Below are 26,390 nucleotides of genomic sequence, written 5' to 3'. Positions count from 1 at the left end.
TCATTATTGTATAATATGTGTATAATAAATGTATAATTAACGTATAATTTATGTATAATAAATGTATGATTAATTCCAGCATATGTATATAAACTGTATCATTCTTGTATATAAAGTGTATATATAATTCTAACATATGTATATATGCTGTAGCAGCCCTTTTGTGGCGACTTAGTCGCCACAAAAAGTCTTTTTTTTTTAAGCGCCTGGGCTGTTGGGCTGGCCAGCCTTGGCATTATTTTGGGCCGACCGGACTCCTGGTGGGATTAAGCCCAAACAGTGATTAAATGTGAAATTAGTTTGGTTGAGTGGACACACAATGTCCTTTCCCTAAAAAGATCAAGTTGACAAACCCATCTTAAATCGCCAGGGCCCAATGATTAAATCTTGATATTTACTGTTTGGCCCATTGATCTGGAGCCCAGAGGGACATACAACGTCACATGCCTTTCATGTATATCCCTACTAGGGCAAACATTGTGTCATGTTGAGGTTATAATGCAAGGGCATACTAGTTGGCACATGTATTTGGAACAAACAAAATGTTATTCTGGGTGGGAAGGTGATGATGGATGATGTGTTGAAACCTGAGAGTGATTAACCAACATATATAGACATCTTCATGACCAAGTTTCTATCAGGTAAAATTGGAAAGTTGCATGATGTAGCCGGTAGGTAGTCATATATATGTCATATCGGGTATATAATAGCACACAAAGGATTTGTAAAACGCCAACTTACTCCAAATTGTTCTAAGCAGTGACGAAGACAGAAATTACTTTTATAAAATTTTGAATTTAGTACAAATTTTTTCATGAAGAAGATTCAATTGAAAAGAAGATTCAATTGAACATCCTTCAGTAAATGTAGTCCGTCTTAAGGGTTTGGATGCATACTCGGATCCTAAATTTAACCTTTGAGAAGTTTCTCTAATTACAATCATAAGTACATATTTGATTCACGTGTAAACTCTCGAATCAACGTTGTCACACCTAAAAGTAGCACATGTGAGAAACTATTTACTGTTGAGTATTTAGTTATATAATATATCACAACTGGCACAGTAGGGGCAGATGAACAATATGATTTATGAGTTTGGTTAAACCTAATATTTTTGAGTTAGACCTTGTATATGTATTAAGAAATGTGTTAAATATGTATAAATATTAAATTTCAAACACAACAACTCAATTGGCCAATGAGTTCAGTGGCATCCTGAACTCATCAACTTCAAGTTTTAAATCCGCCTCTAGACATGTGGGAGCATGAATCTTTTATGAAGAATATGATTGTACTCAAAAGGTAAATAATTTTAAATTTCCTCGACCATTCGATTTAAGATTTTGGATTAAATGCTCAAACAAGAAAAGTTTAATTACGTAACTTTACTTACAAACTTTTTAGATCTACCAGTATCGAACCACATTTTTCCAAGATAACATTAACCTCAAAGCAATAATGTGAAAGAACAATTCTAGGATGAGAAATAAGGGGGCCACAGTTTGACACTTTGACTCAAATCACATTGTAATACAGTAATTGAGAGAGATTTTTTGTTTCTTGAAAAAAAAAAAACCGGCAAATTCAGGTTTCAGTCACGTGCCAATGGCAGGTTCAGCATTACTCTAATTTAAAAAAAAAGGGTTTAATAATTTGGTGAATTATTAAGCATTAACTCGATAGGTAAGGTAGGCATTATTGATGAATAATGAGTGAAAGGCTATTTTATTTTAGTTTACTTTGTACTATTTCTCTTATTATTATATTGTTTCTGTACAGAGAAGTCACTTGATAAGGAGCTATGAAACAAATTGAATAGCGAGAGTGTAGGCCCAATGTTGACCACGTGGCAGACAGCATCGTATAAACTTTCAAACGTGGGTCCCATGCTACTGGAGGATGGGACCCATCACGTGGGTCCATCAATCTGGCCACTTTCTATATCTGGCGCACTCTTTAATTAATTAAGTTTTCTTTAATATTTTAACTTTGATAGCATTTTGTTAATTAATTGGTTTAGGGGTTTTTAATTATATTCTAATTGGGTTAGAGGCACAAAGTCGGCTGCGTAGTGGCACTGGCGTTGCGTCCGGTAACTTTCGGTAATAGTTTCTTAATCAATATAAGAGTTTCTCCTTTTAATATTGGAGTTTATGTTATGTGTGCATCTTGTAAAAAGAATGTTTTGGTTGCACTACCAGGTTAATAACATATTTGATCAATTTTCTGAGCAGTTAAATCTTTTTTTTTTTAAAGTAAAAATGGTCAAAATTGTCCATGAACTATGCGAATTGAAACAGATCTACCATCCGCTAATAGTTGGGGGCAAATATATTTCATTAAGGCTTAAGCATAGTTCAGGGCCAAATTGACTCCAACTATTAATAGAGGACAAATTTGTTCCATTTCACATAGTTTGAGACATTTATTCAGAAGTGAAACTTATTTTTGAATAGCAGTAGAAACAATTAGGAGAAGCAACAAATTTTTGCTTCTACGGAGAGTAGAAGCATAAGCAGAAAATTATTTTTTCAAGAAAAAAAAAATCATTATCAGTAGTTTATATTTACTAAACTATCTATCATAATTTAACCAATAAATCTTTCAAATATAAATACAACACTTCTCTCCTCACCCTTTTGGTTTAACTATATTGTTATCGGTGGAAAACATTGATATATATTTTTATTTAAGAACTTATATTTAAACTAAATAAAAATTAAAAATTTATTTAACGTCTTTCATTAAGAAAATATTTTAATTATTTCTCAATTTGACAGAAACCAGAGATTTTAATTTAAAAAATTGTTTGTAATTGTAATATATTCACCTCTTTCAACTGAAGATTAATACAAATTGTATTTTGCTCCGATGCTGCAAAAGCTTCTTGTTCAGGAAAATTATTTCATTTTTGGTTTAATATAATATAGGTCCAGTAGTTCTTTTCATGATAGCGAAAGAATAAAAATTACATATCAATTTCATTTTGGGATTTCATTTTATATTTCAATATTGGATGCCACTTTCAAATTATTCGATTCTAAAATATATCTTATTCGATAGCTAGCAACATCCCTATATTTCAACAAGCTGAAGGCTGAAGCTACGTTAAAATTGATAGTTATATATCAATTATTCCGGCTTCTGTTTAATATATTTCTGTTTTCATTGGCTCAATAAAACTCGTACGAACTTTTATAGAAAACATAATTATTGGTATAATTAATTGTCAATTATAGAGACTCTAATTAAAATTTATCAAGTTGCTCAATGAATGATGGGGAATCAGGAGCAGCTCCTAATTATGGCACCGTTCTGTAAGGGATATTGCTTGAAGTCTATGATATAAGGAAAAGGTTTCCAAGATTTTTTGGGGGGAAATGTGAAAAAAATTAGTACTTAATATTTAGATTAAGGAACCGTCATTATATTCTATGAAAAGACTTCCTAATTTTTTTCTTCTTTTTCTACAATGCATAATCTAGTTTAAGATAGTATAATAACAACCATATGTTATGTGTGATTAAACAGCATTATTACCACAACCATATGTTTTTGCTATCTTGTTTTAATGCCGCCAAAAATCGTGAAGTAGAGGCGTAGAGCTTTTGGCCACTTGATTTTGCTCCAATAATTCCTTTTTACTATTTCAAAAGTACAGTACTTTTTAATAGGAAAAGAAGGATCAATAATTTCGTTTAGTTTAGCGAAACTAGGGGTTTGTGATTAATGAGAAAATGCTGAAAAATCAACTCTATTTTTGGGCATGAATAAATATGTCTAGTTGCCTTGAAAGAGTACTTAGCATTGTCAAAAAATTGTATTTCAAAATATTGGGAACTAAACTTGTCCAAAAATGAATTCTAATTGATAAGTAGTTACTCTGGCACATGGTTCGTTACATTAAGCATTTATCCACCACTTGATTTATTTTACGTAGAAAAGTGAAATACATCCATTAATAAAAAGAGCAAGTAACATGAAGGTTAAGGGGAACCCAGTGTTCAGCAAGACACATGTCCAATTAAATTTATTCAGTAATTCTGATGTATTATTAGTGTGATTATTATTTTGATTTAATTTACTGATTGTGTTATATTGCTGCTGCTATTATTTTTTCCAACTCAACAAAAAAAATTATTTCATGCTAATTTACATCTGATGTGGAGTCTGTTTGTGGAGACAGTGGTAGAGCCACTACCCAACAAGAACACCTTTTGTCGCAAAATTATACCGTGTAGAGATGTCAATTAATGTATACTATAACATATTAAACACCCTTAACATATATATTACTTCTTTAAAAATCGAACACCTTTGACAAAATTTCCGACTTCGTCACTGTGTGGAGAGCGGCATATATGCTCCATTTTTGCGCTAAAAAGCAAACGAAGTGTACAAATACTTCTTCCAATAATTTAAAGATATTTTTGAACATTTTCGTAAAATACAAATAAAGGTCATAGATCGACTAATATTTCTAGCAAAAAAAATATACTCCGCAAAAGTCATCTAATACTCATAGCCATAGAACTAGAAAAGAAAATTGGAGGGGGTTGGACTATGCAAATCCCAAGGTCATCTGTTCTCTACTGCAGCTAATTTAATGCCTGAATTCAGAGAACTCATTTACTCCTCATATGGACAAAGCATTATTCATTTATTATAAGTGTGGAAGTCAGTCTTCAAAATTAATTATTTGTCCAAAAAAATGGACAATAATTAAACCAGTGAGAAACGTAGAATCAGAAACTCGAGGCTATAGACTCCAGAGGGTTGGCAAGAGTTAGCTCCAACATACAAAGCTAAAAAGTCTTCACTTTCTTACCAATTCCCTACGCTAAACGCCGTTGCCGCACGGCAATCTCACAAATGTACTAGTAGTATATTTTTTATTAAAAAGTTATACACTATTTGTGAACTAAATATTATATTGATGGTTCATACTATTTTCTAGTACTATATGTAGTTCAATTCAGTGTTCTTACTTAACTTAGGGGTTAAGAGAAGTAGGAATCAGTTTTCAAACAAGCAAGTTAGATCATTCAATGTTTATAAGGAGGTTGATATCCTGTATTGATAATAAAATGAATTTTGGGCCTGATTTAATCCAAAAAAAGTAAAAACTAGCTAATAAGGTGAAACTTATTTGAAATCATATACAAAAAACATCTCATCCCTAAAGAGCCTATATGAGAACTCAATGCCCCTACGCCAGCATGCACAAACATCAACTGAAGTGTACATAATATGATTATAACATTAAGTAAATCAAGAATTGAGATGAATATGACTTTGATTTCATAATTAAAAAGTCGATAGTAGACCTTACTCAATCCTAAAACTAATGCATGGATGAGGAAAACCACATAAAAAAACCACCTAATCACTAAAGAGTCGATGTGGAAACTCAACATGTATTGTCTTTCTTTTGCTTTTGTGGCTGATATTCGAAACTCTTAGTCGAATGGATTGGGAGATCGATTTTATGCCAAATAAAGTATTTCACATTCTCTAATTATTCAAAAAGTAGTTATATAAGGCTATGTTCATCCATTCCCTTAGTCTCTTTATGTAGTAATTTGGGAAGTACCACAACTAACTAACTAAATAGAATAAAATATATCGACGGTGCAAAAAAATTTTACACGGTGAGTGCACACTAATTAAATCAAAGCTTATATAAAACTCTCCTAATGCAGAGATCCCAATGTCAATTAGGCGGCTTCCATTGCCTTTCTAACCTCCTTATCACTAACACGTTAGAAGCATCCTTCCAATTTAATCTCGTAACCCTCCATTTTCTAAACTACTAATATCTCGTTACCTTATAAGTCAACTTTCCAAAAAACCTAATTTTGTTATCCCTTTCTTTCCTTTGTCTCTATCTCCTTGCTGTTGGGTCAACCAACCACGTTATTAACATTAATTATATGCCCCCCCTTAGTCTCCTCTCTCTTCATTCGATTCTTCTTTATATAACTATTTGCAAATGTCACTTTCTCTCTCAATAACTCACCCCATTCCACAAAGCTAAACGAACAAAAACACCAAAATTTTCTCCTTTTGATAACCCATTTTAGACAAAAATGGAAGAGTTAGACACCCTTTATCCACCCGATTCTGATCTTGATCTTAGCTTTACAAGCTGTGCTTCTGTTACCACCTCAACAACTGATCGCACACTCAGTGCTAGAAGCAGTTTGGCTCGTAGTAGCCTTACACTCAGCTTCAACGACCGTCTTTCATGTACTTCCACTACAAACAACGCCTCAGCGGAAATCCCCAACTTCCACAGGCGTGCACACCGACAACACGACCCGAATTGGTCTGCAATTAAGGCGGCAGCTACACTTTCCTCTGACGGAGCTCTACATCTCCGCCACCTTAAACTCCACCGCCTTGTCGGTTCAGGAAACCTGGGCCGTGTTTTCCTATGTCGCTTACGTGACTACGATCATGCCAATTTTGCCCTTAAGGTTATTGACCGTGATGCCCTTACAGCCAAAAAACTCTCTCATGTTCAAACAGAAGCTGATATTCTCTCCTCTTTGGACCACCCATTTCTCCCTACGCTTTACGCTCATTTACAAGTGTCTCACTACACTTGCTTGCTCATTGATTTTTGCCCTAATGGTGATCTCCATAACTTGCTCCGAAAGCAACCTGGTAACCGGCTACCTGTCGAATCAGTCAGATTCTACGCAGCTGAGGTACTCATAGCACTAGAGTATCTACATTCCCTTGGAATAGTCTATCGTGATTTAAAACCAGAAAATATCCTGATTCGCGAGGACGGTCACATTATGCTCTCGGATTTCGACTTATGCTTCAAATCCGACGTGTGCCCAAAGTTAGATTTCACCACTAGGATTCAAGAACGATCAAAGAGAAGATACAGCAGTAGTTGTTACGGTGACCGGCTAGGGGAAGAAACGGTGACCGAGTTCGTCGCAGAGCCAACGGGTGCATTTTCAAAGTCATGTGTTGGGACCCACGAGTATTTAGCCCCGGAGTTAATCAGTAGTGACGGGCACGGTAACGGTGTTGATTGGTGGGCATTTGGTGTGTTACTATACGAATTAGTTTACGGAAGGACCCCGTTTAAAGGTAACAGTAAAGAGTCCACCCTACGCAATATAGCGTCCAGTAAAGGAGTGAAATTTTACGTGGAAAACCCTCAAGGAAATAACGAGTCAGGAATGAGTGAATTAAGAGACTTGATTGAGAAATTATTGGTTAAGGATCCAAGAAGGAGGCTAGGATGCGCTAGGGGTGCAACGGATATTAAACGTCACCCATTTTTTAACGGAATAAAATGGCCGTTAATTAGAACTTACCGGCCACCGGAAGTTCGGGGAATAACTATAAAAAGGAGTAAGAGTAAGGCGCACGTGATCAGTCACCTGACCGGAGGAGCATCATTACCAAGAAGAAGGCGTTGTTGGTGGAAAAGGCTGGGGTATCTAATGAGAATTAAGGGATCTAAGTATAATTTAAATTCTAATCATAATTATTATTGTCATACTAATCACATGGTTAGAAAATGTGCGTGAATATATTTCAGCCTTTTTTAACCATTTATTTACATTGTCTTTTTTCCACTTTATATTTTGTACAAGTTTGTAAAGGAGGTGGTAGAGAACATCAATTTTGGGGGAGATGTTCATTTTTTTCCCTTCTTGGTTTGTTTCCTTTTTGAGGGAAATTTCATATACATATTTGTAAATGAAAAAGAAAGTAATGGAAGAAAAAAAATTTACTTAATTTTGTATCATTGGTAATTTTTTGTCATTGGCTTCTATGCTTCTTTTAAGAATTACTTTGTTGTTTTTACATGTTTTCTCATTTAACCCAATTTATCAACTTATAGTCTAGGTGTATCGATAAGAATGTTTAACACAATAAAGATAAAAATTACTTTGAGATAAAAATTACTTGCACTGTGTTCATACCAAGATAATAGTTGCATGATATAGAAATTTTTAGTACTTAACGATATTTAATTAACATGCATTCACCTCATTAAATCATTTAATTATAATAAATTTACATGATTTGATGTAAATACCGGTACGGGGAAGTAGTTACCCACAATAGAGGTGTGTACCTCTATTTAATAGATTTTTTTCAAAGAAAAGCCAATTGCTTTCCCTCTTGTCCTTTGTTGTTGCTGGACCAAAAATGTTCTTGTCTGGTAAATTGGTAAAAGATGCCACTGAAAAGAAAATAAACTTCCTTATATAATATTCCTCGCATATGCTAATGATGAGCTTGCATCTGTTTTTTTAAGAAATGATTTTGTCCCACTTCTTATAATTATACCTCCTGTTAGAGAAGTGAATATGCTCATCATGATGTCTTGTTATTATTGATCAATCTTTGTGTTATTGGAACTTACCTTTGCTGGATAATATATATCTAATATTATTGTATAACTTATATATTTGAAGTTTTAGTAACAAAAGGAAATGAAGAAAGAAAATGAGTGATTTAACTGTTAAAATTGGGACATCAAACAAATTACGTATTGTTTTTGATGTATGAGAAAAGGTTAAACATTAGCATATGTTGGCATGTGGAAGCAATATGGTATTGTACCACAAGACATGCAAATTGCATATGGGTTTCCAAGGTTTTGACTTACAATTAGTCAGCAACACTATTATAAGAACCAAACTTTAGTGGAGGGAAACTGGTTAAAGGGACCAACTTAATACTATTATACTATTATATTTAGGAGTAATAATTTAAGAATGGATAGAAACCTAACAATTCCAGCAAATCACAAATTATAAGTCTATTTGCACATTTATTAAAGTTGCAAGGACAGCTCAACATCTACCGACCATAAGGAATTCTGAAAAATTAAGTTACAACTTGCAAGACTGGTCTCAATGGTACCTTACTCGAAAGGAACATTTATCATGAATGTACGATATGGTCAAATTTGTACCAAGGTTTGAATTTTAACTACGATTAGACCTCTTTATAACAACATTTTATAATAATTTTTGTTTTTTCATCCGGTATTCGATATTCGCATTGGCGCTCAACTAAATTGAGATTCGCGCTGAAAAGTTTCACATTGAGGTAAAACACTCCCTAACAAAGGGCTCATATCCAAGGCAACCAAAGACCACTAGTTAAGGATGAAGGAGTACTTACCACTATACCACAATCCTTTTATTGGTCATATTGATTGATTTTACCTTGCACTATTATGATGGTAATTGCGATACTAAATTTTCTATTTCTAATGATTTATATTCATATTTAAAGCACTAGCTACAACTTTGGTATCGTGATATCATAGGTGTATACAGTCATTCACTATAATAGACAAAAGAAAGTCCGGGCAAACACGCTACTATAGAGAGGCATGCCTGTATTCGTTAATTCAAGCACAATTTTTTTTTTAACGGAAACCAAGATTGCCAACTCGACAATAATAGCTTTCAGAAATAACCAACTGATTAGTAACTAAAGAACTGAATACAATTAGGCAGTTAAAGTGCAGACAAATCATTGAAGTGGCTAGAAGAGAAATAGTTAAGAAATGACAACTAATTATTAGGGGGGAAGTATGGTATCAAGGTAGTTGTGTGTACATGAATAATGAGATGCTTCTAACTCTACTAGAATTTGGCAGCTTGAGATGAAGCACAACTTCTGCAAGTTCATTTTCTTTTCGGTCTATGGTTCCTTAGAACCTGCAAATAAGACAATATGGCTGCATTTTAGTTTTCTCAGGATGATATTCTGAATCTATGTTGCTTGGACTCTCCAAAAATGTCGTTGAATGCGTTTTCGATCCTCAAAAAATAGTGCATTTTTTTAAGATCCGACATGGTTCCAGCAACATTTTTGGAAAGTTAGCGCAACATAGACCTGAATCTAAAATATCAGACATGAATAGCATGAATACACAAATGCTACTAAACAAATGTTCTTGTTAGTAAGCATACATGTATGTGATTTAGCTGATTTTCCTCTGAGAACATCCATTCAATAGTGAATAATTCCATTTAGTGGTTAGCCAAATTTAGAATTATGGACATGAAAAGGAGACTTCCTTTCTTTTGGGGCTGCTAAAAATGTAATTGGTAATAGTCAAACCTCTCTATAACGGTGTCATTTGTCCAGATATTTTTTTGGTTGTTATAGTAAAATGTTGTTATAAATAACACAAACTATTAGATAACATGAGAAATCAGTTCCTAAGACAATTTGGCCCTTATAGTGAAATGTTTTTACAGAGGATTCGTGACAGAGAGTCCTGACTGTATTGATTGATAAGTGGTTAAGTGATAGTGAAGAAATTGAACGTTAAGGAAAAAGTTGCTTTTACGCACCTTTATTAGCATCAGGCTCGCTCAGAGGAGTTTCTGATGTTGGCGATGGTGGCGAAGTGCTCACAGATTCCCGGGATTCAATCAGCATAGCGATGACTTCCCTCATACTAGGCCTATTGGCAGGGGATGTATTGGTGCAGAACAAAGCAATCTTGAGAACTAGAGACATCTCTAAACTTGTTCTTTCAGCACTAAAATCCAGCCTTTTGTCAAAAAGCTCAGTTAATGCCACTTTTTCATGAATTGATCTCCTCACCCAACTCACCAAATCGCCTCCCTGATCAAGGGGTTGAACCGGAGACCTACCAGTAATCAATTCCAGCAAAACAACCCCGAAACTGTAGATATCGCATTTCTCTGTCACTTTCATTGTGTATGCATATTCTGAAAAAATGGGATAATTACACTTTTGGACCTCTCAAAAGAATAATAGTATAGATTTTGTATATTAAGTATTAATATACGTATAATATACATATTTTATACACAAATATACATATAATATACACATAGTATACATAATCAATGTCTAGGTTTTGTATATTTTGGCCAGCACCCATAGTTAATTTCAACAGATGGGCCAAAAATGAAAAACGACCCAAAAAAATCAAGAAACTAATCGGCTTATCTAAGTAAGGATTGCTGATAAGATTATCATTACATGCCTAAAAAACAGGCTTACCAGGGGCAATGTAGCCGTATGAACCAGCAACCGCAGACATGGATTTCGAGTAAGGGAAGTCAATTAGCTTTGCCAAGCCAAAGTCTCCAACATGTGCCTCAAGAAATTCGTCCAACAAAATATTGTTCGATTTTATATCCCTGTGAATGATATGTGGTTTACAATCATGGTGCAAATAGCATAGACCCTCAGCAGCTCCTAAGGCAATTTTGTACCTGCTATTCCAATTCAGTAAACTAACTTTCTTATTCCCATGAAGTACTTCACCAAGGCTTCCATTTCCCATGTACTCATATAACAAAAGATTGCAATCTTGATGGTAGCAGAAACCATATAGCTTAACAATATTTCTGTGATTTATCTTACCAAGAGTAGATAATTCAGCATGGAAGCTGCTATCAACACTCGCGAGTTCTCCTTGTGGCTTCAGTTTTTTAACTGCAACAAATTCACCACCAGCCATATTAGCTCTGTAGACGGTCCCACAAGCTCCCCTTCCTATGATCGCGCTGTCTGAAAAATTCCCAGTCGCTTCAACAAGGTCCGGGTAAGTGAACCCTTTTCGAGGAAAGTAGTGATCATTATTCAAGACATCAGGCTTTACTTGATTTCCCACTGAAACAAAAGCTGCTTTTTTGCCTGTAATGACCCTACATATAACTACAATCAATACCAAAGAGATCACTCCAACAGTTGCGGAAACAACAGTAACTATTTTTTCTCTAGAAGAAACGTGTTTCAACCAGCCTGAATTTGGAGCAATCGAAGGGGCTGGATGGCTAGAACTGGACGTGAATAACCCAACATTTCCAGCAAAGTTGCTCAAGTCCATCCTTTTAAAGGCAGGCGTGTTTGGTACTGATCCAACAAGGTTATTGTTAGAAAGATTGCATTCTATCAAGCTCATCAACTGCCCTATCGACGTTGGAATCTCACCACTGAGCTGGTTGTCATTTAAGTACAATGTTTCAAGCATCTGCAAGTTCCCGAGGTTGCTAGGAATCGAGCCATTGAGAACATTATGGCTTAGATTGAGAGCAATCTGAAGAGTTCCAAGGTGGCCAAGCTCAATGGGGATACTACCAGAGAAGAGGTTTCCTCCCATTTCCAACTCCGTAAGTCGGACTAGTCCACCTAATTCACCAGGTATCTGTCCACTAAACTTATTATCAGATAGCTTCAGCAGTTCCAGGTTCACTAGCCTGCCAAGTTCATCGGGTAGATTTCCCATGAACGAGTTCTTGCTAAGATCAAGCCGTTGGAGCCTTAAACATTTCCCTAATTCATGAGGAATATCACCTGAGAGCTGGTTGGATGAAACATTAAAAGCAACAAGCTTTACAAGTTTTCCAATATCAGGTGGAATATGCCCGAAAAAATAGTTATGTGACAAAAGTAACCTCTCTAGTTTTCTAAGGTTGCCTACCTCTGGAGGTAACAATCCAGAAAATCTGTTGTGAAAAAGCTCAAGAGCTGAAAGGTTCTGAAGCTTGCAAAGATCAACAGAAAAGCTTCCGGTAAGCTGATTATCTCCTAGCATTAGCTGCTCGAGCGACTTGCAAGTTTTTAGGCCATAAGGGATATTGCCCGACAGCTTGTTAGACCCGAGGCTGAGGAATGTTAACTTCTGAAACTGACAAAGGCTTGCAGGTATTCTTCCTTCAAGACTATTCTTGGACAGGTCTACTATCGAAAGGTTGCTTTTGAGGCCAATAAACTGAGGAATAGGACCTTTGAGGTGATTGTCAAAAAGTTGTAAATTCTCCAGGAATGCAAGATTATGAAACTCTGATGGAATTCTACCTGTGAAATTGTTTATAGACAAGTCCAACTTCTTAAGCAGCTTCAACTTTCCAAGTCCCTTCGGAATCTTTCCGTGTAGTCTGTTTTCAAAAAGGTGAAGCAACTTCAGGTTAGAAAGTTTTCCCAAGCTTTTTGGAATGTTTCCACTTAACTGATTTTCGGATAAATCAATCTCAACTGCACCTGAACAATTTCCCATTTCCCATGGAATTGTTCCATTCAACTGATTGGTGTAAATGTACAGCCTTCTCAAACTAGTTAACTTACCAATCTCTTTTGGAAGTGATCCAGTGAATGAATTCTCATGCAAAGCAAGCAATTCCAAATTACTAAAGTTTCCAATATCAGGAGGAATTGCACCAGAGAAAAAGTTAGCCCAAAGAATTAAGTTGGTGAGACTTTTTAGCTTTTGAAGCTCAATTGGAAAAGACCCGTCTAGCCTATTTTCTGCTACACCAAGCACTTGTAAACTTTCACATTCACTGATTTCTGCAGGAATAGGGCCAGCCAAATAATTTCGTCCGGCCCTGATAACTCTAAGCCTTTTCAATTTACCTATTGTAGCAGGTAACCTTCCCGTGAGATTGTTACTATAAATCACAAGCTCCTCAAGATGTGACAAGTTTCCAATATCCTGAGGGATTTCACCATGAATGTAATTCTCACATAAATAAAACTGTGTAAGTGAGGTGATATTGAATAATTGGACAGGAAACTCCCCATGGAACCTATTGGTGCAAAGGTCCAGTTTCTCCAAACTTTGACATAGTGCAAAATCGTCAGGAACTTGGCCAGAAATGAAATTTGATGACACATTCAATACTTTCAAGTAAGGAAGTTTACAAATACTTGAAGATAAACTACCAGATAAGTTACGGCCATCGATATGGAGAGAAATCACCTGATCATTTTTGCTACACTTAACACCATCCCATTTGCAAGGACTCAAGTCTGATGAATTCCAACTTTCAAGATTGTTATCAGGGTCATTAAGGGACTTTCTGAACTCCAAAAGAACAAGTCCCTCTTCATTTAAAGATTGGCCAAGTCCAGCAAAGAAAAGAATCAACAGCACCAAAAACAAATGCTGTTGGATTGCCATTTCCAAGGATAAAAGGGCATGAATAACATGCTTTTTAGTTGTAAAAAGTCATGTCAATTTTTATGGATGAAAACTAGGAAACTTCTGAGTATGGCAATGCCCAAAAGTTGTAGCAGAGCTTATTGGCAGACCAAGAAACAGATACCATTAAGCAAGTTTGAGATTCCAGGGCCCATAACTGTCAGTATACAACCCAACCCAAATTCAAGAAGCAAAAGAAAACAAATCCTGGATTGTATTTAACCTTAATGACCAGAAACAATGCCACTCAAGACATGCAAAACACCAAGATTCTACAAATCAAGAAATGGGGTTTAGCTACTAAACAAATTAAGAGAATTCAAAAAAGAGGATATAAAGGATGTGAAAATAGATAAACAAATTGGCTAAAAGTTGATTGATTGATAAGGCAAGAAGCTTGAGAAGGACCACAAAGCATAGTCAACTAGAACTTTACAGATGGAAGTAGTACTAATACATGTGAGTGTGATATGTGAATGAATGTAACTATATGACAAATCCTTATTAACCACTTGTTGTTGTTTCATCTTCTTCCTCTTAATTCTCCTTCTTGTTCCTGTAATTCTAGATATCATGATTTCATTCTCTAGTTGGCCCCAAATACTCTGTTGCTTTACACTGTGCAAGTGTTGTTGAGAAAAAGAGAGATAGAGATTGGTCATGAAAATTTTCTTTGGAGTTATCTTTTAGCCAACTTTCTAAGCCTAACAATATGGGACATTTGAAACGAAATTCTTGCTCACTAGGATTCTTGGAATTTTGACTTCTCTAATTATCCCTTTTACTCTTTTTTTCCTGGTTTTATACGTGCTTTCTGCTTTCTGTTTTCTGTTTTCTGTTTTCTGTTTTCTGTTTTCTGGTCCTAACTAATTTAGATTCGGGACAAAATTAAAGAACTAATTGCACGGTTTTCCCTTCAAATGGATTGGTCTTTAATTTTTGCTCTTCAAAATCAAACTTATGTCTAGAAGGCCATAGGTTAAAGAGCGTTGGCATAGCTCGTGAATATTCTGATGCGTAGATTATGCCCCTATAGGCATAAGTTCAATTTTCAAGTGCAAAAATTAAAGAACAGTCCATTTGAAGGACAAAATTTAAAGACCAACACAAAGTAGGGACACAAGCGCAAATGACCCAAAATTAAGTGTTACCTACCGAAGACGATTTGATTTCTAGGGGTCAAATCCGCTTTTACTCTTTTTTTAGGGCTTTCCACCAGGTGTTCGGTATTGATTTTCTAGTCCCTCTAATTTAGACAACTTTATTTTTGGGGCTCGAATCCCCCTTTTACTTCTTTTATTTTTTGCTTCCTACCCGGTGTCCGGCAACTAATTTTAGATTAGGCCAAGAAGTCCACTTTAGACTTTAGAGAGTCAAACACTTTATTCCCAAGGCCAGGGGCGATTTTAGGTATAAAATTTGAGTCACGTGAACACATGGTCACTCCACTAAACTCGATATATTATGTATATAATTCGGAAAATATATCTAATATTAACTGAAGCAACACATGGTCAAACCGGGCCAAGTGGAGCATTGGTTAGGGCCTGTGTTTCTTTCTTCAAGTTCCGAGCTCCTGCATGTCTTATGCTTTTTTTTCTTTTTCTAAAGCAGTCTTTTAACTTTCTTTTTTATATTATTCTAAATCCTTTTTTCTATAATTCTAATTACCCAAAAGTGAAAAAAACGTGTTTCTTTTTTATATTACATCTAATGACCCCCCCCCCCCCCCCCTAATTTCTAATTACCCAAGTCCCAAAAGGCAAAAGAAATAAAAAAACCCCATAGGCGCTAAGCTGCAATGAACCAAAGGCAAAAGAAATAAAAAAACTCCATAGGTAACGGTGAATCCATCCTCTTAAAATTCTGAATTCGCCTATGTTCAAGGCGATATCATTTCTAGCGCGGAACTTGAGACATCCGAAAGATAAAGAAATACTTATCATCCAACCAGAACTTTTTATGGTTATTAATTCCTCTTTTTTATTATTAATTCCTCTTCTTTAACTACTTTTTCTTTGTCGTTTTTATCTTTTTCCTGTTACAAACTTGGAACTAGTCTACAAACGTCATGATATCCTTAAAGAAAATAGTCAGGTTCGGGATATACTCGATTAGTAGTGGGTGGATGAATTGGAAAAATGTAATGTTCTGTTACATTGTATCCTACCACAAGCCAAACTTTCAGTAATGGGTTTGGCATAAATAGAATATGGGTTTCGTGGTAGGCACATTAATAAGAAATTCATACAATGTTGTCTCTATCTAAAATAGTTTTTTCGGTTAATCAGCAAATAATAAGTATAATATGGTAGGTACATTAAAATTAAAGTCCAGACAATCTTGTCTCATCTCAAATAATTTTTTCAAATAAGTTTTCACTTAATCAGCAAAGAATAGGTAGATAGGTAGGCACGCATCAAAAGTTCTAATAATCTCGTCTCATCTCAAATAAGGCCACATAATTTTTTTTGTCAGTAAACATCACTGATGGTTGATGACTCGGATTAATTTTTAACCAATTATTTAGATCCATAAAATTATTATTAGCTAAATATTTACTACTTCCGGGCTTTATCTGTTGTTTAAAGTTTTGAGTTTGACGCACCTATTAAGAAAGTTAGTAATAATAATTGGTAATTATAAACTATATACCTTCTTGGAGTAGTAAAGTTGAAATGAGAAAAAACGTTATTTATTGGTTTTCTAGTTATTGATGAGTTAAACGTTCTGGTATAGAATTTTAGCTTTTACTTTAGGCTAGCTAAGTATTTCTCGTTTAGCCTTTAGTGCATTTCGCATAGCTTTGGCGCAAATCTGTCACTAATAGAAAAGGAGGTTTTTCCCACTTACATTCAGTGAGGAATTTATGCTATAAAGCATAATTTTCCCACCGAACAATCTCACAGGAAAAATGCATGATGGGAAACAGGTTTTCATTGAAACGCTGGGAAACTTCATAATTCATCCATGTGAATATTATACTATTTATGTTTTTCCCGCTGACATTCAGTGGGAAATAGCCACTGAAAATATTTCAGTCGAGAAATAGTAATTTTTTAGTAGTGTATATTTACCTGAAAAAATTATTTAATATGTCTAATTTATTATTATAAAATCAATCACTAAAAATGATTAGAATTCAAAAATCATAAATTTCAAATTCTAAATGATTGATGGAGCATGTAGCAATGTATTGATCAATACACCTAATTTTTAATTCTTCAAACTTCAAAGGGTTGATATATAAAAGTGAGTGAGAACCTAGTTGGATATACAATTTAATGTTAACCATCAATGAGAATTAAAATCTTTCATGCAAAAGTCAATAATACGAGGCTGATGATATTGTGCATAAACCATATCCTAAAAGTAAATTAAACGTGGAAACTTTTTCTTGTTATTCTTCCAAGAGCGCTCAAAAGATGACGATGATAATAGAATAAAAATAAAAATAAAATAAAATCTTCCTAGCAAAACATACGATTCTAAATAATAAATATACGGTCCACTGATCCACTCTGTGGAGCATTAATGCGGCTCTATTTTCTTCCTTCATTTGCTTCCAAAAGTTTCTTGTTTTCTTTTATAAATTAGTGTAATGATCCGCGCTTCACACGGTTGTTAAAAAATTTAAGATATAATTCAATCTTAATGTCATAAATCATTATGTGTGAATTTGAATAAGAGAGAAAGAAAATAAAATAGAAATCTTGTTTTTTTTTTTTCTTCTGTTGTTTCTAGTTAGTATGAAATCTTCAAAGTTCCATGTTATGATGTGCTCTTTTCCATGCCTCACTATTGCTAACTTGGCAGAGGCCTTCCAAACGATGATTAAGCAAAATAATATTTGAATTGGATATTGGGTACTACCTCGTTTACTGATTTTAATATGTTTAAGATCTCTTTTTTTTGCATATATATTATCCTATTTTAGAATCCATACCATGCCGAGGAAAAATAATACACTAAATAGGCGTCACTTAAAAGTTAAAACTCATTATTATAAATTTTAAAAATCAGCTATTTAAGTCCTATTATTAAATTTACATAAAAGTTAAATATTCATAACATTCCAAGGGAGTAGCAAAATTCACCATTATCACGACAAATACACAACAAACAGTCGTATATATACACACACACACAAGTTCATATGTTTGCATACACATTAATCATTTCCTTTCCTAAATGTCCTAATTTATAGACCTTAGAATTTCTCTATATACTATGTGAATTTATGGGGAAGTTTTTGGCTTTAATTTTTTTTTTAATTTGTGGCTATGAAATTACATCCACTGATCTTTACTTCTTTTTTAAAATTATTGCATTAGCTTTAAAAAATGGTGCAAAATTAAAATAGTAATGATGGATAAAAGGAAAAAAAATTAATGAGAATAACACCTTGAATATTGAGATTGATATTTCCCGCAACCAATATTACTCTTCTTTCCAATATTTCTCTTCTTTTCCTTTCTTTCTTTCTTGCCAAAAGAAAAAGAGTAAAACTTGCTAGAAAATAGAAGGATCCCTGCTTTAAATTGATCAAGCCTACATTTTTCAAACACAAACATCAGCGAAAGTATAGAATAAATTGATCTTTTACTTTCTACAATCAGATTGAGGCAACATTGGCAAGCATATCATAGGCAAAGATCAGATTTTCATGTTCTTTCAAATTGAAGACCTGGGCAACCTAAAAAGAATAACAAAATAAATCAATTCGGGGAAAAAAAAACTATAGATAATTAAACAATGAAATCCAAAGAGCGGAAAATCAGAATTTTTAAAATAAAAAAAAAAATGTTCACGAGCATTCTCAAAATGATTATTCACTAGAGGCAACGGATGGGAGAATATAAACGGTTGCTATTAACTCCTCCATTGTGACCCTTTGTTGTCTTCTTATAACTGTTAAAGTACTTTTTTAATAGTGCAGAGAAAAATAAAGAAGTAAGTGAGAGAGAGAGAAGAAATATAATTTCCATCATAGATATATAGAATCATACAGTAAAGAATTTAAAAAAAATAAATCATGTGTAACATAAAGGAAGAAACTTGAGGATTTGTTCAATGTTTTCGAATGAACACAACCAATGAGTAATGACAGTTTTCTTGAGAAACTTGGAGAAACAATGAACTACGAAGAAATGAAAACCATAAAATCAAAAGGAGCAAAATATACAAGGCATATGAAGTAAAATTAAGCCGTAAATTTTTTGAAATTACAAGGAAAAAGAGATCCTTTTAATTTGCATGTAGTAAATTCTATCTAATCATATATCTCATATTTTGTGGAGATACGTGACCAGAAGTAAGTGAAGTATCGTCGAAGGAGTACCAAAAGGAGTATGTTCAAAATTACAGCAAAATAATTCATTAATCTGCTTGCCAAATTATGTCCTATAAGATTAGAAAAAACAAACCAATTCATTAGTTAAATAAGGAACGAAAGGCAAAGAAGGCTGCTTGATCAATGGAAGCCTAGTCTCTACTCAAGAAAAATAGCACAGACGTTCCAAGAAAAAGAGGATACCTGCTGCAGCCATGTAACAATTTTCTGAAGCTTATCTTGCTGCCATACGGATCAGCAAAGACCAATTAAATCATATGTAAATGATACTCTTTAAAACGGTTATAGAGGAAGGGGAAAGGGTGCAATTAAACAAAATTAAAAGTTGTAATAAGAGAGTAGCTTTGGTTTATTTTGTAATACATAGCATAAGAAAAATGAGGTAAAAGTCCAAAAAAGGAGAAAAAAGATAAATGGTATTCTAAGCTATAGAGAGGTGTCACATCACCTTATTTATGTCTAGAGAGAGAAAGAGATTTCTTCTTCTTCTTCTTTTCCTTTTTTTTTAATAATATACGTAACGCTATTGTTGTATAAATTAAAAATTCACACCTCTCTTTTTTTCTCTTTAGTTTTCCTTGAATTGTCAAAGCCTCATTTGCTTCATGGGATTATTTTTCATACATTTTCTAATTTTGTACGTATATATCTTGGTTCTTCTTTTTGATGCGTGTGTTATTGCCTAGTATTGAAACTTTATTTGTCAATTTTTTTGTAAAATTATATTCTTATATATTCTGTAGTCTAGTTACTCGGAAATATTTCACTTTTTTTTTTTTAAAGAGCAAAAATGGTTGACCTGAGTGATTTTATATTGTTGGGTTGGTCATTAGTTGATGGTTGTACTATGTACTGTGTCTTTTTGATTAGATGTGGAAAGGTTGTACATACAACAGTAAATGATGTGACAATAACCCCATTATTCACAGGGAAAGCAAACTAAACTTTCAACTGTAGTAATGAATTTCATCCCATTGTAGACATGAGTGGTTTACTTTTGTTAGTACTGTTATGTTATATGTACCAACTCATTTTGACTTGATGATGGTCCATATTATAGTAAAGTTCAAAGTCATGGATCTATGAACTTACTCTGATTTTTCATTTAGATCTCTTAACTGAAACGTTGACCATCTGGACCCTCGAACATAAGATAAAACATGCCATTTGAACCCCTCGTGCCAGCTGGGCACACGCGTGAACTGCACTGCTTAAAACAGAGCGTGAGTTACCAAATTTTTAATCATTAAAAATTAATTTTAACAAATACTCTATTTTAAAATCTATTTAAATAATTAAAAAAAATTGAAAAACCCAACCCATCCTCTCCGATAACCCACTTCACCGCTGCCACTGCCGCTGCTGCCTCCCCGCCCCCACCACCGTCGCCGCCGCTTCAAAATCTATTTAAATAAATCTCCGACAAAAAATGGCACCATTTTTTTAATTACTTAAATAGATTTTGAAGCGGCGGTGGTGGTGGGGCGGCAGTGGCAGCGGTGAAGTGGGCTATCGGAGAGGATGGGTTGGGTTTTTCAGATTTTTTAAAATTATTTAAATAGATTTTAAAATTAATTTTCTTAAATTAATTTTTTTTTGTTGGCATGGCTTATTTTTATTGGTCAGATATTCCATGTCACTTGTCTATTTTTCCATGTCACTGCAAGTGGACTACACGCGTGCGCACAGCTGGCACGAGGGGTTTAAATGACACATTTTATCTTATGTTCGAGGGTTCAGATGGTCAACGCTTCAGTTAAGGAGCCTAAAGGAAAAATCAGGACAAGTTCAGGGGTCCATCTATGACTTTGGCCTATAGTAAATAAAGTAATATTCAGTCATCATCTTATTCTCAATTTCTGCAACAGCTTTGGTAAGTCTCCTCTCACACACATAATACTTGCTTAATGATATAGGTTTTTCAAGCTTGGTGAAGTGGTAACAAATTATGTATTATTAACGTAAAATATTTTTCGAAAAATGATATATGTCATACCAATTACACCGAGTAATTACTCTTTATCCTTTTTACTTAAAATTAGTTGCACTAAGGACAATATAGACTTCAATCGAAAGATATCGACAAAAAGAACTGCTATTATTCATTGAATAGACCAACTGATTGAAAGAGTCATACTTATGCTTAACAATAGAACACTCTGAAAAGTCTACAAATGGCGAAAACTTTTTGTTGCCGTTGGAAAAAGAATAAGTCCTGCATAGGAACTGAAAGTTGAATAAATTAAACGTATCTACGATCCACGCATATTCATATCTTTGTTCCATAAAAAGGTTTGAAATTCTCAATTAATTATTTTCGATTCGCTGGATCTTACCTCTGTAGGAGTCAACAAAGCCCAAATATATATGTTTACTATAACTTAAATTTAAACTTATATCGAATATTCTATTTTTAGTTATTCTGAGTGTTTGTTAAATACTTCAACTATTGAAACCGAGAAGTTATTATTGGTCAGATTATATGAAAGAGATTATATTAATTATTAATCTTCTCCGTAATAGAACTTTTTATTCTGCACATTTGAACAGTCAATCGAACGAGGATTCAAGTTTTTCACGCTAAAGCATCTAGAGTCTCGTTATTGTTGGAAAACTTAATTAACAATACAGGATCACAAGTAAATCATTAGACAGAAATATAAATATACAAGATTAGTAAGGGCATTTACCTCGATCCATTATAAGAATCGAAAGAAGGAAGACAGGATCTTGTAAGTCTTGTTACTTTCTTTATGACACTTCTTTTAATGGGGGCGGAGAGGAAAAGAATTCAGTAACAGGCTTAGGGACCACAACCAATATATAATAGCGAGACACCTCTTCGGAAGAGATATAACTCTTCAAAGGCAACCTTTCTGAAGAGGCGTAACTCTTCAGTTATGAACCCATCAATTATAACTGGAGAGTTAATTATGTTTCTACGCATATACAATCCATCCCTTATAACATAAGATTTATATACAGCCCATAAAAATAACACTATATTAGATAATAAAGATGGGCGTCTTTAATTGATAGCAATCTATGTACAATTATATTAAATATGTGAGTCCACTAAATAGAGAATTTCTAATAATCTCCCACTTGGACCAGCATTTATGAAAAATTGTACATAACCAAAAACTTTATAGTGCACACATTTTTCTATCTCTAAGCAATTTGGTACATTAATCGTACTAATATGGGATCAAAGCGGTTTTCGTAACATATATTCGTCACTGAACTCATCAATGATCACAATGTAAGCAAAATCAATGACATAGATCAAGTATAGAGGCATAGCGTGGAAATTGCATATAAAAATGATCTCAGTCATGCCTATTTCCAACTGGTCCTGCTTTATGACTTTAAATAGTCCAAAAACACTTACTTGCACTTTACGCAAAACCGCACTAGAAATTCAATATCTTTATTTTTAAAATTTCCAATAAACACACGAAATTCATGAATTCCATAAAACTTTAGTCCGTACAGAGAATATCATTAAACATGTCAAAAACGTAGATGAAACCACAAAATCCCACTGAAGTGACTCATCATAGAGTCCAACGACATCCATGTAAGCTGCAGTCTCATAAAAAAACTTTAGGTTGCAACCTTTCATGAGCGGATCCACAATAATGGAGTTTGTATTAATATGTTCTATTGACACAAGAAAACTCTAAAGTCTTTCCTTCACACAATTAGAAATTTAATGTGTATATGCTCTAGTTTTGACGAACTTCGGATATACATATACCAAACACCTATATACCCTAAAAGGGTTCATCTCAAGATGCCTGACACAACATTATTATTTAGTTTCTGGACATAAATAATAATTTGTAAGCGGTTCTCTTATACATCATAAATATTAACTACAAAAACGGCCTAGTAATATGTCTTTCTTTAGACCGACACATTACCAACATGATATTACTAAATGCATCACATATTCATGACAATCCATAATCTAGTCAAAATAATCTTCCTTTGAGATAATTATTTCGCATAGACAAAACATGCTTAATCTTGAAAATAAATAAATTTTATCTAATAGTGGTTACTTTGGCAACATATAAGACTAATCTATTCCATTTGAAACTAGAAGCACACATGGCATATATAATTTCATTCCCAATACAAATAACTATTTCTTTTATGCGCAGCAGAAAAATAGCAAAAAAAGACATCCCCAAAATGCAACTGAAAAAATGCAGATCGATATTCGCTTTATGCAAGACTTCTTGAGAAATTTCGAAAAGCACAACAAAAATCTACATAAGGTTTTGCAGAATGATGTAGAAAAAGCTAGCAAAAATTACAGAAAATGTGCAAAAATGCACAAAATTTTAATGTCATACACCATATGAAATCTTCCGACCTTAATACTTTATGGTCTTAGAGTGCTTTGGCTACTCCTCATAACCTCATTAGATATGGAAAATTTTAATGACACTAAACTGTCCTCCAATTTATTTTGGTTGGCCCTTTAAAATATTAATCTCAAAGAAAACGTCAAATAAAGATTAATAACTTAAACCAACATGACAATTTAAAATTGAATAAACTGAAAACAAATGTGAGCAACTGAATATGCACAAATGAGGATCAAACTGGATCTATTACATAACATAGGAATCAAATTACAAAAATTGTAATTTATTTGAAATTTGACAAGCAATACGATACTTTAAGAAGAATATAATTCTCTTATTACACTAACCAAAATTTCTGAAAGACCCGAAGAAGACAGGAAATTGGTTTTCTTGTAACCCATCTATACTGCCGCCAGAAATTATATGGTCAAAAATATATTTAACTTTATATCCAAATTCAAATTCTCCATAAGGAATATGTGAATATCCATTTCAAAATGTACAAACAGTGGTATATCCGAAATTTATTCTGAAGGTGTGTCGGTGTTCTTTTATTTAATTACTGAAATTTTAGTAAAATAAAATTAACTAAAACCAACAAACCAAAAGAAGGAATTGGAAACCCCAAATCCTTTTCTAGATAGCGGCGGCATCAACCGACAACTTGTCTTGTGATCGTCACTATAATTCGTTTATTTTTTTTTCTTTGGTTTGCTCGATCCACTTGTTGAAAAACATAATTAACAAAACAAACAAAACAGGATCACAAGTAAATCATTAGACAGAGATATAAATCTACAAGATTAGTAAGGACACTTACTTTGATCCATTATAAAAATCGATAGAAGAAAGTTGGAATCTTCTAAGTTGTAAAATGATCTAAATCATGTCTAGATAAATATCACATGCAAGTCGATTGGGAAATTTGAACTTTTAGTATTGGCACACTGTTGATACGAAAACGCCTTAATAATTTATTCAATATCACCATTATGGTGAAAATATTAGACCGCATAATAGTGCATATGGAAACTGAAGATGATGAAATCAGAGATAAGACTAGAGTACTCTGTGATTCTGAGATATTTTAGAACATGCTTTCGCATCAGACAAACACATTCTCGTGATTAACTCTCCTTCCACAGAAAGAAAAGATAAAATATTGCAATCATGTAATGAATGCAACCTAGCATATACAATGTGTCAGAGAAAAAACATAACTTATCATAGAATTTCAATCAAGTTTGCTTCGAAAAGTCCTTCATAAATATCTTATTTATTTATTTAAAGGTTATGCCAGACAATTACCGAAATTATGGCAAAAAACTGATTTGATAAACCAGAATCCAAACTTCTATAAGAAGGCTTGAAACAGTGTTTCAAAATTTGATTCACAAATTAATGAAACTTAACATGAAATACTTTTCATGGATCTTATTTTATGTTATATCGTGTTTTGTAAAACTTGTTGGAAAACTTAATTATCAACACAGGATCGCAAGTAAATCATTAGACAGAAATATAAATCTACAAAATTAGTAAGGACACTTACCTTGATCCATTATAAGAATTGATAGAAGGAAGGCATGATCTTCTAAGTCTTGTTACTTTCTTTATAGCACTTTCCTTAATGTGACAGAGAGAAAAAGAATTCAGTAACAGACTCAGGGATCACAACCAATAGATAATAGTGAAGCACCTCTTCGGAAGAGACATAATTCTTCAAAGACAACCTTTCAGAAGAGGCGTGACTCTTCAGTTATGAACTCATCAATTATAACTGGAGAGTTAATTAGGTTTCTTCGCATATATAAAATCCATTCCTTATAACATAAGATTATTTATAGAACATAAAAATAACACTATATTAGATCAGATAAATGGGCATCTTTAATTGATAGCAATCCATGTACAATTATATTAAATATGTCAGCCCACTAAATAGAGAATTTCCAACAAATATCCCATTGATCAGCATGACATAGACTTTATTCAAGATCGTCACTGGTCCGAGCATTGTAAATTTGTTAGCATAGATGCATTGTGTTTGGACTAAGTACTTTACATGGTTGATTCGATTTCGCAGAAATAATATCACTATATATGGTAGATACTATTGTGGGGCCTGAATTTATGCCTCGTAGTGGTTGGAGGAAATGGTCAACATATTACTGAATTCAACTTGATCAGTTATGTCGAGCTTGACCATTATTAGTTGAAACTTGTCCTTATGTTGTTCTATTATTTAATTAAATCTGAAGTGTATGCACCAATTGTTACAAAGTCTGACATTACACTTTCTATACGAAATTGGAACCCCCACAACTTTATTGGTCATGCGTTATTCAAGATCTTTATTTACAGGACATGGTCTAAAGTATCCGACCCATCACCAACCATGAAGAACATGTGAATTAGTTTATTGAGCAACCCATTACCAAAATTTTAGCAAGCTGGTTACAGTGTTGGTGTGTAAATTAAATTTGACAGATATCTTATAAATAAATGTTGGGGAATTGTACCTTTTATACGCGATAGTTACTCAAAGAACTTATATTATACACCGATAGTGTAAAGAAATTGTCGTTTTCCATAGTCGATATGCAATCTCTTGTCTTTATTTTATGGCCACAAAATTAGCAGAGACATCAATTGGTGGACACTGATAAGCTAATTAAGAAGAACAAAGAACAAG

At 33.7% G+C, this 26,390-nt stretch overlaps 2 protein-coding genes across 2 annotated transcripts; one reads left to right on the top strand and one right to left on the bottom strand.

Moving 5' to 3' along the window:
• The first annotated feature begins 5,750 nt into the window (after positions 1–5,750).
• LOC132618817 (serine/threonine-protein kinase WAG1-like) lies at positions 5,751–7,782 on the top strand. Its single transcript, XM_060333827.1, has one exon. It carries the CDS (start codon positions 6,090–6,092, stop codon positions 7,554–7,556), a length of 1,467 nt encoding a protein of 488 aa, XP_060189810.1. The 5' UTR covers positions 5,751–6,089; the 3' UTR covers positions 7,557–7,782.
• A 1,694-nt stretch (positions 7,783–9,476) lies between these two features.
• LOC132618239 (leucine-rich repeat receptor-like serine/threonine-protein kinase At1g17230) lies at positions 9,477–14,719 on the bottom strand. Its single transcript, XM_060333299.1, has 3 exons — positions 11,038–14,719; positions 10,356–10,739; positions 9,477–9,713 (listed from the first exon to the last, which is right to left on the bottom strand). The coding sequence occupies exons 1-3, from the start codon at positions 13,940–13,942 to the stop codon at positions 9,697–9,699; spliced, it is 3,306 nt and encodes a 1,101-aa protein (XP_060189282.1). The 5' UTR covers positions 13,943–14,719; the 3' UTR covers positions 9,477–9,696.
• Positions 14,720–26,390: the final 11,671 nt, after the last annotated feature.

Source organism: Lycium barbarum, chromosome 11 (genome assembly GCF_019175385.1).
Source record: "Lycium barbarum isolate Lr01 chromosome 11, ASM1917538v2, whole genome shotgun sequence".
In the NCBI taxonomy this organism is placed as follows: domain Eukaryota; kingdom Viridiplantae; phylum Streptophyta; class Magnoliopsida; order Solanales; family Solanaceae; genus Lycium; species Lycium barbarum.
Note: the sequence above shows the minus strand (reverse complement) of the source record. Positions and strands in the feature narration are given on the sequence as shown.